Here is a 16,064-nt window from a genome sequence, read left to right as displayed (position 1 = left end):
CATCACACCTGCAAAGGTAGGACCACACAACTTTACATCCTACTTTTAGAAGTCTGTTTCATTTCTAATATGTCAGTATTTGTCTACCATTGCACAGATGGCGTTTACTTCTCCTGCGTTCTTCCTCCTTTGTGGGATCATTGGACTGACTGGAGTTGTAAGTCCAAATCTCACCTGCTGACTTCAATAACACCCGAGTCTTTCATTGATCGCTGTCTTCATGATCTGTACTTGTCCTCTCCACAGTGGTCTTTTCCTGTCCAGGACGACAAAGGTTGGTAGCTATGACTTCAAAAATGTCCAATTAACTTTTTCGAACTGAAATGGTTTCTGTTATTTGTTTATTTATTTGACCTTTATGTGTTGCAGATGGTTGCTGTCCTAAGGGCTGGACTCAGTTGGATAAACGTTGTTTCATCTACAAGGATGACAATAGGACCTTTTCAGATGCAGAGGTATGGAAGGATTCCACTCAGTAGTTGGGATGTAGTTCTAAACCAGTGTTCTTCTGTTGGTGTTTGTCAAATTAGAGTATCTGCAAAGTTATTGGTGGGAATCTGGCCTCCATCCGCAGCGCTCTGGAAAATGTGGTCGTGTTGCAAGTGATTAAGAAAGGAGCTGATCCCGTTGAAGACACCTGGATTGGACTCCATGAGGCGATAGAGGTGTGACGCTTTCACAAACAATGAAAAAAAAGGGCAACTGATATTTAATCACACAGAAAATGTACATCTCCTCCAGACTTTCAATATTTGCATCAACTTAAAGGGGAACTGCATTCTTAAAAATGCGTCCAAAAACCGTCAGCAATAGTTCATTTACATTCCGTAACCTGTACAATAATCAAACTGTAGCCACATTGTCATTGTAAGAGCGAACACTGAGGAACTGTTATTCTAGCGCAGTAACACAACGCCTTGCGACGGCAGCTGAATGGCTTTTGAGTTTGTAATACACAACACAATGACAGAAGAACATGAACAATCACATTACAGTATCTGTAAAGTATTAGCCCACATTTCATGCTTAGTTAGTACACAGCGAGCTCGGCAGCGTATCTACTGTAGTTGTAATCACAAAAGTATGATGTGTTGCATGTATCAGGATCAATATTGTAGTGACTCACTTGATGGACAGTTGTCTGTTTAATCCAGTTGATTTTGGGTCGGCACTCCATTTCTGTGGCTGCAAGTTCCACATTTACAGCGCCGACCTCACTCTCTCGGCTTCCATCTGCTCCAACGTCTCACCCTCTCTTTGTGCTCGCTTCTATAAGCAGCTGTTCATCCTCTGTATATTCATGTTCAAAAACACAAGGCTGTGAATCCACAGGGAATTAGAGATTCATAACGTAAAAGTAAGGGAACATAGTAGCAATGATCTGAATCAGCCCCAAAAATCTAATCAGGTGTTTATTTCATTTCTGACATTTCCTGAGTGTTCCGTGAACTTCCGATTAGAACCTTTTGAGTTATTCTGCCAACTATCTAACTGACAAAAAAACTAATCCGAACGATTACATAACCTATAATAATGATTAATAATAAACCAGTTAGTCAACACAATAATTCAGCTGAGAAGTTACAGTAATTAGAAATGACGATGTCGCCACCGTGTTTAATAAAACCAACATGATAATCAGCAAGATATTCCAAAGAATTAAGAATCTACACACACTACACAAAAATAATCATCCTGTGACAAACACACAAGATCAGGTGTCACTCAATTAAATGTTATTTTTGTCTTTCAGGAGGATGACTATATCTGGACTGACGGCTCAGAGTTTGATTTCAGTGACTTTAACGATGAGAGTAACGATGGAGATTGTGTGGAGATTGGAGAGAGTGGTAATGATATACAATGTTATTTTTCTTTAGTCAAAGTAACTATTTGTCTTATTTAATGTACTTGTGTACTTCTACCAGTTTGCCAAGGCTGGATTAACAATAAGTGGGGGAATTGCAGGCAGATCTGCATTATTTGCTTCAATAATCGGCAGACGATTCTCTGTAATCACACACTTCTGTTTTCTTACAGATAAACTCTGGACTAATGACATCTGTGAAACTGAACACCCCTACGTTTGTGCCAAAGACGCTGAGTGCAAACACTGATCAGCCCTCCAACTGTCACATCTTCCTTGACCATGCCTTTTCCACCGTCTTGATCTTTACAGGACGACCCGACTTTTATGATCTTTGTGTATTCATTAGTATATTACACAGTCTGATCACTTTCTAATTGATTGCTGACAAACACAAAAGTTGATGGTGCGTTGTGTCACATTTGGGAATGTAGTCACGCAATCTGGGATTGTATTCATTAGTACTCTTTTCAATTTGAGGGTCAATTAAGTATATTGGCCACAGAGCCAGCGAAAAGGTGCATAAACTGGAGGAAGTGTGACCATAAATACAAATAAAAAAACAAATCCAATGTTGTCATCATGTGACAGTGTCATTCATTTGCCAAAGCACAATCCAGAAAAGGTGTGTTGTTTTGTCCGTGGTTGTTTTTGTTCGGCAACACTCACAAATCAGCTCTGTTACATGGCGCAGAAGTCGTATCGCAGCAGACTCGGACTCTTGTTCGGGTTACAATATTTACTAGCACACAGCGCACACAAATGAAAAGGAAAACAAAAAGCGACTGCAACAAAAGGTCATCCTGTAAAAAATGTCACTTAGCAATACGATGTATTTACGATGTAAAGAAAATGTCGGTATTTTGGTTATCGTCCCAATTTTAACAAGCCCCGAGAGCGCTGAGATACAAGTTAGCTCGGAACAAACAAGCTTGCGAGCTGAGCGTAATGGGACGAACATAGCAAACATACGATGTTCATTACACTGTTTTCAACCTTGCGCCTCAGGAAGTCAGTCGTAAGCACAACATCCTCTCTGCAGCAGCCTAAGCAGGGAAGCCCAGACTTCCCTCTCCCCAGCCACTTCGTCCAGCTTCTCCCGGGGGATCCCGAGGCGTTCCCAGGCCAGCCGGGAGAGATAGTCTTCCCAACGTGTCCCTGGGTCTTCCCCGTGGCCTCCTACCGGTTGGACGTGCTCGAAACACCTCCCTAGAGAGACGTTTGGGTGGCATCCTGACTAGATGCCCGAACCACCTCATCTGGCTCCTCTCCATGTGGAGGAGCAGCGGCTTTACTTTGACTCCTCCCGGATGGCAGAGCTTCTCACCCTATCTCTAAGGGAGAGCCCCGTCACCCGGCAGAGGAAACTCATTTGGGCCGCTTGTACCTATGATCTTGTCCTTTCGGTCATAACCCAAAGCTCATGACCATAGGTGAGGATGGGAACGTAGATCGACCGGTAAATTGAGAGCTTTGCCTTTCGGCTCAACTCCTTCTTCACGCCGCACCGATCCGCCTGTCGATCTCACGATCAACTCTTCCCTCACTCGTGAACCAGACTCCGAAGTACTTGAACTCCTCCACTTGGAGAAAGATCTCCTCCCCAACCCGGAGATGCCACTCCAACCTTTTCCGGGCGAGAACCATGGACTCGGACTTGGAGGTGCTGATTCCCATTCCAGTCGCTTCACACTCAGCTACGAACCGATCCAGTGAGAGCTGAAGATCTTGGCCAGATGAAGCCATCAGGACCACATCATCTGCAAAAAGCAGAGACCTAATCCTGCAGTCACCAAACCAGATACCCTCAACCTTACTCTTCTTCATTGTCAATTAGAATGTACTGCCAGTGCTTGGTCTTAATGCTTTGTTACGGATGGGACTTGTTTCTCTCAGATACGAAGTCCACCAGCGGAATCGCTCCACAGTTCAAGACAGCAAATCAAAAGTGAATATTGTGACATCTTGTCAGGTGAGCTCGGAAAGCTAACTGTCCCATATTCAATGACACCGGACCCAGAGGTGTCGAAATGAAAGACCAAGTCAAACCTGAAATAGACAGAATGCAAGAATTAGGTGTCATCACACCAATCTCGCAGCCCACAGACTGGCTGTCTTGTATGGTTGTTACCAACAAAAAGGCATAACAGAAATCAGGATCTGCATCAACCCCTAACACAGCTCTGAAAAGAACGCATCGCCCTATCTGCACAGTTTTCTTAGTCCTTCATGGGAAGAACTCATTCAGGCAAATCTCCCTGGACCCCAAATCCTCAATGCTGACAACTTTCAGCCCTTGTTTTGTTCGCTACGGGTTCATGCCGATGCCATTTAGAATCAGCTCTGCCAGAGAGGTTTTTCAGTGCTCCATGGAGCACATCTTTGCCCGATACTCATGTGTAATCATGGTTATTGTTATGGTTATGGTGTCAGTTTATTTCGAACATGCATAGAGTTACAATATAATACATCACATAGTTCCAGTTTTGCATTACAGCATGTCCAAAAAGGAGTAAGAGGAAGAAGATCCTATTTAATCCTTCCCCGTTTCTTTTCACGGGAGTTTTTACCCCAAATCCTAATGAAGAAATCTCACGTATACAAAAGAGACATCTTTCTTAACCTACTCACATTAAGGAATTTTCCTTATGACGCCATATTTGGATCCCTCGTACAAAGACTAATTTCAAGGCAAACGCGCACTGCTCTCCCTGTCTCCAAACATCTGCATAAACCCAAGATGTGCAAGTCGGAGGAAGTGTGCGTGCAACATCTCAGCAAAAGACTCCAACCTATATCCGAAGGACAGGTAGTCAGGCTTTAAGAATCCAAAGGATATGACTGCACATCAATTGTGACGAATGTGTATTTCTGGTCTTGTCATCCTCGTCCAGACAGCAGGGCAACACGGCAGTGCGGCTGGATCAAATGAGACGTCGGAGACGCTGTACTGAACTAAAAGTTGCTTTATTACAAGCGAGCAACATTATACAGGACTGCAGTTCCTGGAGGAGGTTAAGTCAAAAATGAGGCACTACGGGAATTATTGTGAATAATGAGGTGACATGAGATATTCATGTTTCAGAGTTCCTCTGCCAGCTGTTGGGAGTTCTTGCAATGTTTTGTTTTACCCAGGAGGGGGCTGATGATTTTAAAACTTTTCTTTTGAAATTCTTCCCTACACGGTCAGCTGTTTTTAGACACGTCACTCCAGGACGCTACGACCGGTCTGACGAAGGCTGAAGTGTCAGCCGAATCTGTCAGCAGGTAAGAAACCCTTCCAACAAAAAAAGATTTGTCTGAGTAAAAGACTTTTAAATGTAGTTATTTGAGAAGACAAGATTAACGCAATCGATTTAGGGGAGAAACTACATTTCTGGACTTAGTACCAGGTGAACAGACTTTGACCAAAGGAGAAGCTTGTGAAATTGACAGGTGTGACAGGCTGAGATGTGAGCAGGACCATGAGTGAGTCTGCTTGGATGACCTCGTTGACCACCACAGAAGATGGCCAAACGAGTGCCCAAGTAAGAGTCAGAGGTCAACTCCTGGGAAGAGGACAAATAAGGGGAGAACCATATGTTGGTCAACGTGGTTGGGACACAAGAAAGATCTGACTGTAAATTTAGAATCCAGGAGGTTAATTAGTTCATTCCCAGAATCACCAAGGTTAGAAAGGTCAGAACCATTCCAGGAAGTGTGCGGCAGAGGATTAGGAACAGTGTTGGAAATTGAACCAAGATAGTCAGGGTCACAGAGTCAGAAAGGAGATTTATGAGTTCACGTAATAAAGGTCAGAAGAATCTGAATCACACCAAAATGCAGGGGATAAAGGTTAGGAAACAGGATTAGGAGTTGAAACGGGGTGATTGGGCACAAAAGACAAGTCTGACATGTAAGAGGAATTAGACAAACTCAAAGAGGGAGAACTAAAGAAAAGAGAAGAAACTTGTAGGGACTTTACTGGGTTAATATTGGAAGGGTAGTAGGCAGGCTGAGGGCAGCATGTGCTTCCCGCTGGGTCCATTTCTTGGTCCGATCGCACTGTCACGGTTGTGGATGTGGAGCCTTGGTGGAGAGGACCCAATTGTAGGGGAGCAAAGTGAGAGAACACTATTGCGCTGTTCAAGAAGTTTAATTCAACTACTGACGATCAGCAACTTTTCTTACCTTCTGGTACCTGTTGATCTGTATTTGGGATCTGCCTAAGTCCTGAAAATTTGCGCGCTACCGTCTTTGTAGTCTGTGTTGACACCGTAGTCAATAAGCTTCTTTTTTTCCTCTATCTTCTTGTTATGTGACATTCATCCTCCACTGTTGCCATTTCTAATATAAAGTAGTGTAAAGTTCTTACTTATATCTGTCAGTAAACTCACCACGAAAGCACTAAAACATACCGGTGTAGTGACTTTACATTATTCACCCAAGGAACTTTACTTATTAGAGAGTTCCAGTCAGACGTTTTTTTTACGGGACACATTTCGGGCGTTGTTGCACTAGTGAGCCACGGATGAGGAGACGCTGCTCCGTTATTGATTGAAGTAAAGTGTGAATGTCATTAAAACAGTTAGCTCCATCTTTTGACTTTTCTTCCACTCCCGTCCTTGCACACTACACCGCTACAACAAAGATGACGGGGAGATGACGCTGTCGAAGTGGAGGCACGTAAATAAACCGCCCACAAAACGGCGCATGCTGAAGCGGCTGTCAGAAAGTGAGTTGAAGATGATGAGTAAAACATCACCGATGCAACATTTTGAGCAAAGAACCACCATTACATTTTATGTAGACCACAAGGAAGTCTTTTACATTTAGAAAATAATCATAATAATATGACTCCTTTAATGTGCCTATATATGAAAAAAGATCAAAAATAGACCATTCATTGGCAGTGCGCCTGATAATCCGGTGCGCCCTATGGCCGGGAAAATACAGTATATTTCAGAAGCACGAGTACCGTTTTTATTTCATTAGTACCGCGGTACTTTATTATTACTGGTATACCATACAACCCTAGTATGGACTTATTTTTTTTCTTCAAGTGTGGTAGAGATCAAATATAATCTTCCTTCAATAAAATTTAAAAAAATGTATAACTTTGAGTTGTTTTTTTCATTATTCATCTTCTGTAAATACTGCTCTTGTCCACAAAATATGAATACAATTTGCCAATTCTTAGTACAGACAAGCTCAAATGGACAATGATGTCATCCTGTTAGGGTTAAGTAGCTCCAGCGACTACAATAGGGACAAGCGGTAGAAAATGGATGGATGGGTAGTAGCAAAATACTACAGTTCAAGACTAAGGGCACATGTTATGTGTAACGATTTACTCCACTGCAGGGTTTCTTAAGCATAGTCCTAGGGCCCATTTTTGGTCCGTGAGCGCCACCTGGTGGGCCGCCAAAAAAATCAGTTTCCCAGCTGTGGTCCGTTTTGGCCGCAGCGGTACTCGGTTGCAATACACCTTTGCACCATCTGTGGCAGTAATGACCACATCAGACAAACAGAAGAAGTCTTGAGCTAGAGTCATAGAGAAGTTTCTTAAGTGCAAAAAGTATGACTAAAGTGCTTAAGCTGTATTTCCATTTGCATTTTGATTTTATTGACAGTTTTTTAAAGAAATATATATACATTATTATTATTTAGTTATCATTTATTTAGCATTAGCACTGTGTAATTGTATGTACATTTATTTTTCATCAGTTTTGATGAATCTCTTTTGCAAAATTTTTGATCAGTCCTTGATAATAATCTTTGTGATTAACACATGGTTTCATATCATTTGACAAGGTTTATGGTGTTAAGCTGTAAGTAGGTTGGATATAATGATTAAATATGATAAGATTACTGGTATTTGCGTGGGCCCCAGTGTAGTGGAGCACTACTTGTACCGTTGTTCTTCCTTTGACTGATCAATACACCCCCCAAGTTTGAACATGCATGCTGAAAAAGCAAATAACTCGACAATGATACATTTATGATGCAGACAGGTTTCTTTATTTAGTAGAGGGATGATCTTTGAGGTTTCAAAAATGTTGATATAATTGACAATGACAAGTGAAGAGTATGAAAAAAGACACAATGCAGACTTGATAGTGAACCCAGAGATACCAAAACACCACTAAAGTTTAACGTTGTCTAAGAATATTCATTGTGATTAAGGACAGACATTGGGTAAGAAGGCTGATTAGCGGCCACCACAGCAGTTTGTATCTAAGATGCAAACAAATGGCATTGTGAAGGAGCAATCCTTAACGAACCAATCACCTAGAAAAAACAAAAGGTTTTAGAGTGACATTATACTTAATCACACATAAATTGGATTCACTGGTTGTACTTATACCTGCTCTATAAATCACCACACAGGCACCATGATCACTTGGCTGTCCTTTGGGGAAATTATCATACCCAAAGCTTGCGCCATCAGTCCATTGAAAGACTCCGTTCTAGAAGACAGTCACATTTGAATGAGTCAGATAGCAACCTAGCACAAAATAATACATCTTATGCATTAATAACGTGATACGACATCATAAAAGCTGATTGAAGAGATACTTGAGTCTGAGCTAGGAATGTAAAGTCAAAAGTCAGGTGGTCATTTCATTTTCAATTCTTCCGAACAGAAAAGTGGTTTTCTTTACAAAAAAAAACAAAGGTGAAGGTAAAGGCTGTGTTCCCCCTTCCTTAGCCAGGATGCCACATTCATTTGTGTCAATAAATCATTTGAAGTTATACCCCAACAGGATCATGGAGTCCAATCCAGGCAAACTCTACATTCTCCTCTTCAATCAGTCCATAAACCACCAGATTTTCCAGGAAACTGTGGATGGAGACCAGGTTCCCACCAAAAGATCTGCAAATTGCCTAATGGCATAAACAGAGTCAAAATCAACCGTAAATCAAACATATGATTCATTGATTCTACTAGTGTTTTACAAATGTTTTCCAGCTTCTTATGTATCAACTACTGTGTGGAATGAATGCATACCTCTGCTTCGTCAAATGGCTTTAGATCATGGCGCAAGCTGTAACAGAAACCATCCAACTGAATCCAGCCCTTGGGACAGCAGCCACCTGCAAGACATTTGTTCATCTATATAGACTAAACCCAAACTAAGAAAGTGTGCATTTGAAAACGTGTCATTAGGTCATAGCTACCAACCATTTTTAATTGGAAGAGAAGTAGAACACTGTGGAGAAGAAAAACACTTTTTTCAAATCAGACTGAACACTGCAGTATGAAGATATCAATTTTTATTTAATGTGCAAAACCGGAATTGTGTGTTCTTTCTGTGATATGACTGTTCAGGCAGTTTTATTTTTTTAATTGCTTTGTGTCTTTAGAACAGGATAAGGTACACCCATTTTCTCTTAAGACCTCTCTGACTCACCTTATAATAACTATTTACAAACAGACCTGGTATACAACTATGCTTTTTACAGGAAAACCAAATGAATCTCATTTTCGCAGATTGAAAAACTCGACAATATTGTTTTGGTGTAACCACCTGATGGCGCCAGAGACTCACAATGCATAATTTACAGAGCTTTGATGAGAATAAATGAGTTAAACTGCCATTTAACCGCTGAAATGCAATGGAATTAATCTTGGGCAGTTATATATAACGTGGCAGATATAAATAAAAGACTTGTGTGAAACCTATAAACTCAACCAAGTCCTGCCTGCGTTCTCTCTCATTCTTGCTCAGTAGGTACTGTAAAACTATTTAGAATTCACCGCTTTTTTTTTTAACAAAAAGGGGGTTAAACACACAGAAAGAGTCATGCAAACTTTATATCAACAGATGGATCAGAAGTTGTTCAAATATTTCAGGTGTTGAAAGTAAAACAATAAAAAAACGAGAATGTATTGCTGACTTATGACATTTTTATGAGCGGGTCCCTTTTGGATCCTAATAGCAAGTGCATAATCAATCTTAAGCCTGCACAATGGGAACAATCAAAGTCCAGTTTCCATGACTGACAATCTACACATTTTGATCTCCTAGGTAAGTTTCGACTTACAACTCCAGACAGCAGTCCACTGATCCCACAAAGGAGGAAGAACACACGAAGAGCAAATGCCATCTGTGAAATAATAGACAAATTCGGTAAACATGTCACATGAAAAGGAATTAGAAAAGCAGGATGTAAAGTTGTGTCCTGTTACCTTAGCAGTGATGAGGCTTGATACTGAGCACTACTAAGATCTGTCCCTTTTATATTCAAGCCTGGCAGCCCTTAAATATTTTCTTTGTCACTCATATTAATGTAACATGACACAACAGAACATGGATAATTTCTCTAGCAGCTTGTGTGGGACTGATTTCCTTTGAAACAAACGCAGAAGTCACGTAGACGTCGGGGCGCTGGCTGGGAATCGGCCTACGCGGATCCAAGTTCGCAAAAGGTGTGAGGGAAACAAAAGGGTGAAAAAACGTAGGAGTTGAAGAGACTAATGGACCATTTGCCTGTGTGTGTCATTAATTAGGACAATTAGGTTGTTGTTGGTTTTAATTAGTTGCTGAAATACCAACTTTTGAGAATCAGAGGAGGTTGGGTGCGAGGGACCTAACCCAACTGTTGTGTACGAATACGGTCAAATTGTATCTCAGAGTCCTCCACCTTGCACGGAGTGCTCCCGTATTGAACGTATCCAGCCAAAAGTGGTCATTTTCTTACCAGGCTTCTTCAACATATTTGTATTTTTAGGTGCATTTACAGCTCTTTGGTCCTGCACATGGCGGTCAGAGGTTTGAATGTAATAATGATGGATTAGATTTATATAGCGCTTTTCCAGACACTCAAAGCGCTTCACAGAGAAGTGAGAACCCATCATTCATTCACACCTGGAGGTGGTAAGCCACTTTCGTAGCCACAGCTGCCCTGGGGTAGACTGACGGAAGCGTGGCTGCCAGTTTGCGCCTACCACCTATCATTCATCATTCATTCACCAGTGTGAGCGGCACCGGGGGCAAGGGTTAAGTGTCCTGCCCAAGGACACAACGGCAACAATTTGGATGGTAAGAGGCGGGGAGCGAACCTGCGACCCTCAGGTTTCTGGCACGGCTGCTCTACCCACTACACCATGCCGCCCCGTAAGACAGTTTCTGTGACGGGTGTCTTTTCTCCACGTCACAAGTTACGTTTAGGAGTCATTTACAACAGGGAAATGGTTCATGTGTGTTCTTCATGGGCACAACTGTTATTGCCGGGAATAGAATACTTATTCCCTCCAATCAAAAACACATTACAACAACACAGACTCGTTTTAGAATTTCTCAAGAAGCTTTTGTGAGACTGATTTGAAAACAAATGCATTCATTTTAAGTGAACATTGAACATCAGGTGCAACATTGGTACTAGTAACAACTATTTGAATTTTTTATGTCAACAATGAAAACGTTTGCCCAACCAGTCTACATGTGTTTTGTGGACTTGGAGAAGGCATTCGACCGTGTCCCTCGGGAAGTCCTGTGGGGAGTGCTCAGAGAGTATGGGGTATCGGACTGTCTGATTGTGGCGGTCCGCTCCCTGTATGATCAGTGCCAGAGCTTGGTCCGCTCCCTGTATGATCAGTGTCAGAGCTTGGTCCGCATTGCCGGCAGTAAGTCGGACACGTTTCCAGTGAGGGTTGGACTCCGCCACGGCTGCCCTTTGTCACCCATTCTGTTCATAACTTTTATGGACAGAATTTCTAGGCGCAGTCAAGGCGTTGAGGGGATCTGGTTTGGTGGCTGCAGGATTAGTCTCTGCTTTTTAAACATGATGTGGCTTCATCTGGCCAGGATCTTCAGCTCTCACTGGATCGGTTCGCAGCTGAGTGTGAAGCGACTGGGATGAGAATCAACACCTCCAAGTCCAAGTCCATGGTTCTCGCCCGGAAAAGGGTGGAGTGCCATCTCCGGGTTGGGGAGGAGATCTTGCCCCAAGTGGAGGAGTTCAAGTACCTCGGAGTCTTGTTGACGAGTGAGGGAAGAGCGGATGGTGAGATGGACAGGCGGATCAGTGCGGCATCTTCAGTAATGCGGACGCTGTATCGATCCGTTGTGGTGAAGAAGGAGCTGAGCCGGAAGGCAAAGCTCTCAATTTACCGGTCGGTCTACGTTCCCATCCTCACCTATGGTCATGAGCTTTGGGTTATGACCGAAAGGACAAGATCACGGGTACAAGCGGCCCAAATGAGTTTCCTCCGCCGGGTGGCGGGGCTCTCCCTTAGAGATAGGGTGAGAAGCTCTGTCATCCGGGAGGAGCTCAAAGTAGAGCCGCTGCTCCTCCACATCGAGAGGAGCCAGATGAGGTGGTTCGGGCATCTGGTCAGGATGCCACCCGAACGCCTCCCTAGGGAGGTGTTTCGGGCACGTCCGACCGGTAGGAGGCCACGGGGAAGACCCAGGACACGTTGGGAAGACTATGTCTCCCGGCTGGCCTGGGAACGCCTTGGGGTCCCACAGGAAGAGCTGGACGAACTGGCTGGGGAGAGGGAAGTCTGGGCTTCCCTGCTTAGGCTGCTGCCCCCGTGACCCGACCTCGGATAGGCGGAAAAAGATGGATGAATGGATGGATGGACAATGAAAACCAAAAATAATGACATACATTCAGATTTATTATTGCACTGGTTATGGTAAGACTAATCACAACCCCTAAAAAAACATTCCATTTGACAGTGAATCTATTCTGTTTAAAAAATTTAAAAAAAAAAAAACATTTTAAAGGTCATTTTAAATCAGCCACAACGGTCACGCCGACATCGGGGCGTTGGCTGAGGATTGTCATCAGATGATTCAAGCTGGGGAAATGTGTGAGTGGAATTAAAGTGTGTTATTAATCAAGACAATTATGGTGTTGTTTGTTGTAATTAGTTGCAGAAACGCCAACGTCTGACAATCAGAATCAAAGAAGTTGGAGTTCAGCGGAACCGACCAAACTGCTTTTGGACCCACATGGACTAGTTCAGTTGTCTCCCGGAATTAGAAAAATAAAATTGAAATAGGCTAACTTCAAGTGTGGATTACAACAACAATGTTGCTGCAAGTTGGAAATAACCAATGTGTTAGAAGAGTTACTTTTATTGCTAATGTTGATCCGAAACCAGAGGTGAAGGTGGGCTGTACACTGAGGTCAATTATACCGTATACAATTTCCTTACATGATTGGGGAGATAGCATGTGTTTGGATTTGGTCACTTTAGAAGATTATTCTACAGAGGTCAAAATTTCACAATTCCCTCGCAAGCTCTCCAGAGAGTGATGGCGCTTGCCCCCAGGAAATTGGAAGCCTACAGGAATGCAAGTTTGGAGTTTAGGGGGAAGTGTAAAGACATTAGCAACATCTGGTAGGAAGCCCCTACAGATAGGAGTAGAGGACAGGGGTCGGAGGTCATCCAACTCAAACCGATCACAGGAAATAAGTAACAAACTGGGTGTTGTCCAGACTGACCGGCCCCAAGGCTAGAACAACAAAGAGTAACTGTCTTTGGGTAAAAAGTATTTAAAGACAGTTGTCAGAATAGTGATTAGGTCCATACTCATTCTCCTGGAAGCTGCAGTTCCAGTCTGAGGCTCGGTGAAACAAATAAAGCTTTCTGTTCCACGATTCCTTGTTGGCGTCTTCTTGGCTCATCACGCATCACACAGTCACTCTTTAAACGAGTCGTATACACACACTAAAAACTGTAACTGCCTTTTAAAAATGTCAACAGAAGAGGCAACTCTCAGCTCACAAGGGAGTGCATTTCACTCTTTAGGGGACAACTGACTCAAAGGCTCTTTCTCCTTTACTTTTTTATTTTGTACGAACTACAACAAGCAGACGGCGGTCAGCAGACCACCGTGTCCTAACAGGACAGTGAAAAGACAAGAGGTCTACCAAGTAACCAGGCGCTTGGCCATAGACGACCCTGTAAATAATTGATACCATTTTTGTATTGTGTCCTGAAATGTTCTGTTAGCCAGTACAAGGACGCGAAAACGGGACTAAAATGACTGAATTTGTGACATCTTGACAAGAGCCGAGTGGCACTTCTACAGGCAATCTGTGCTTGAAACAGGTGAAGAGTTCATTAAAATTGGCAAGATGTAAGGAACAAGAGCTTTAATGATCATTTCTAGTTCAGAATAGGATTCTGTGGATCGGAGTTTGGAAATGTTCCTCAAGTGAAAAAAGCAGGCGCTTGTCACACTTTGAATGTGCTCGTCAGAAGGCATGGTGTGATTAAATGTGACCCCAATATTTCTCAGACATTTGGAGCAATGGACCCTAAGCAGCTGGCTACTTTTCAATTTGCAGTGTCAGGGCAATGATTAACACCTCTGTTTTGGCAGTTTTCAGCCGAAGAGCAATACTAGCCATTCAGTCTTCAACGTCAGTCAGCAATCATTTAGTGTATTCAAGACATTAAGTTCATCCACCTACATGCAGTATGCCGTACCTTCAAACTTCCTAATCCCTGAGTGGAAGCGTGTATCAGGTAAAAAGGATAGGCCCCAAAACTAAACCCTGGGGCACCCCACATGAGAGAAGACTCCGACTTATGAAGGCCAACAGTCACAGAGAAAGTTCTATCTGCCAGATATGATTTAAACCATTGAAGAGCTGTCCCTTAAAAGACCACCAAGTCTCTTAGCCGGTCTGCAAGGTTTTGATGATCAACAGTGTCGAGGGCTGTGCTGAGATCGAGCAGAACCAGTTTCTTTGGAGACAATAGGCATCTTAGAGATGGACCGATGGTTGCTAAAAACCCAGGGGTCGAGGTTTGGGTTTTAAGAAGATTCTGCACAACTGCCTGGGAGAGTGGGACGGGATGTTTTGATCATAAATTGATTTTGTAGAGCAGCGATGGACCAACACTGCTTATTACCTTTTTAATAAAAGTATGGGCAAGATGTCAAATAGAGATCTTCATTATACTCACAAGATCAGCTAAGTCTTGTAAGGAAACAGGTGAGAAATGATCATAAACATGGCTCTAGGAGTACGAAGGGAAAATATGAACAGTGGGTTAATGTACGCAACTTTGCTTGCAAAAAAACAAACAATAACTACAGACCTTATCAGAGGACGTGGGTGAAACCGGTAGTTGTGCGCCAGTATTGTAGTTTATGGTGCCAAAAATGACCCTTGGATTTCCTAATAAGATTTGCAAAATAACAGGCTCTTGCCACCTCAACCATGGAATTGAAGTGGGTGTGCAGTCCTCTTCGACTGAGGTGGCCTTGTTGTTGAGGTCAGTGAGGTTGGGTGTACGCATTTCAATGATTTTGCTAGCGGTGCTGCTAATACGTGTGTGTTTTATATCAATGAACATGTTCTACTTAAGTGGAGCCGTGGATAATTCTTTGGTGTAACAGAAGGAGGTGTGGGTCAACAAAGACTCCTTCTAGCTTATGGACGATTGTTCACAATAACAGCATTATATGACTAAGGCCGTTACTTTTACCAGTAATCTATTTGTTTTCTGTATGTTATGTAATCTGTTGTCATGTTATTACTTTATGTACAGAAAAATGTCCTTACTGATAAGTTTGGTCCAACATGGCATGTTGCTTTTTGGATAAGATCGGATAGACTTTTCTTTATCTTAAAATGTGGAAATTACATTGTCGCATTGCATGTTTTTACATACAATAACAGAAGTAAAGTGTAATGAAAAACAAAAAAATAGTAATAAATACTACATGTAATGAATCTTTAAGCACATACACAATGTTGACATCTATAGTTATATTTTGATAAACAATCATAAATGAATCTTTCAGCACATACACAATGTTGATATCTATAGTTATATTTTGATAAACAATCATAAATGAAATTTTAGCACATACACAATGTTGACATCTATAGTTATATTTTGATAAACGATCATAAATGAAATTTCAGCACATACACAATGTTGACATCTATAGTTATATTTTGATAAACAATCATAAATGAATCTTTCAGCACATACACAATGTTGACATCTATAGTTATATTTTAACAATCATAAATGAATCTTTTAGCACATACACAATGTTGACATCTATAGTTATATTTTGATAAATAATCATAAATGAATCTTTCAGCACGTACACAATGTTGACATCTATAGTTATATTTTGATAAACAATCATAAATTAATCTTTTAGCACATACACAATGTTGACATCTATAATTATATTTTGATAAACAATCATAAATGAATCTTTCAGCA

The 16,064-nt window shown here is 42.0% G+C and overlaps 2 protein-coding genes across 2 annotated transcripts; one reads left to right on the top strand and one right to left on the bottom strand.

Moving 5' to 3' along the window:
• The first annotated feature begins 11 nt into the window (after positions 1-11).
• LOC133614664 (galactose-specific lectin nattectin-like) lies at positions 12-2,154 on the top strand. The gene is made up of 6 exons (XM_061972820.2): positions 12-157; positions 247-274; positions 370-455; positions 531-665; positions 1,754-1,850; positions 2,041-2,154. The coding sequence occupies exons 1-6, from the start codon at positions 98-100 to the stop codon at positions 2,115-2,117; spliced, it is 483 nt and encodes a 160-aa protein (XP_061828804.1). The 5' UTR covers positions 12-97; the 3' UTR covers positions 2,118-2,154.
• Positions 2,155-7,886: 5,732 nt separating this feature from the next.
• LOC133614657 (struthiocalcin-2-like) lies at positions 7,887-9,958 on the bottom strand. The gene is made up of 6 exons (XM_061972807.2): positions 9,896-9,958; positions 9,033-9,060; positions 8,859-8,944; positions 8,606-8,734; positions 8,214-8,316; positions 7,887-8,137 (listed from the first exon to the last, which is right to left on the bottom strand). The coding sequence occupies exons 1-6, from the start codon at positions 9,956-9,958 to the stop codon at positions 8,058-8,060; spliced, it is 489 nt and encodes a 162-aa protein (XP_061828791.1). The 3' UTR covers positions 7,887-8,057.
• Between the last annotated feature and the right edge of the window lie 6,106 nt (positions 9,959-16,064).

This window comes from Nerophis lumbriciformis, linkage group LG01 (assembly GCF_033978685.3).
Source record: "Nerophis lumbriciformis linkage group LG01, RoL_Nlum_v2.1, whole genome shotgun sequence".
NCBI lineage: Eukaryota > Metazoa > Chordata > Actinopteri > Syngnathiformes > Syngnathidae > Nerophis > Nerophis lumbriciformis.
The sequence above is the reverse complement of the archived record's forward strand: the minus strand, read 5'-3'. Positions and strand labels throughout refer to the sequence as shown.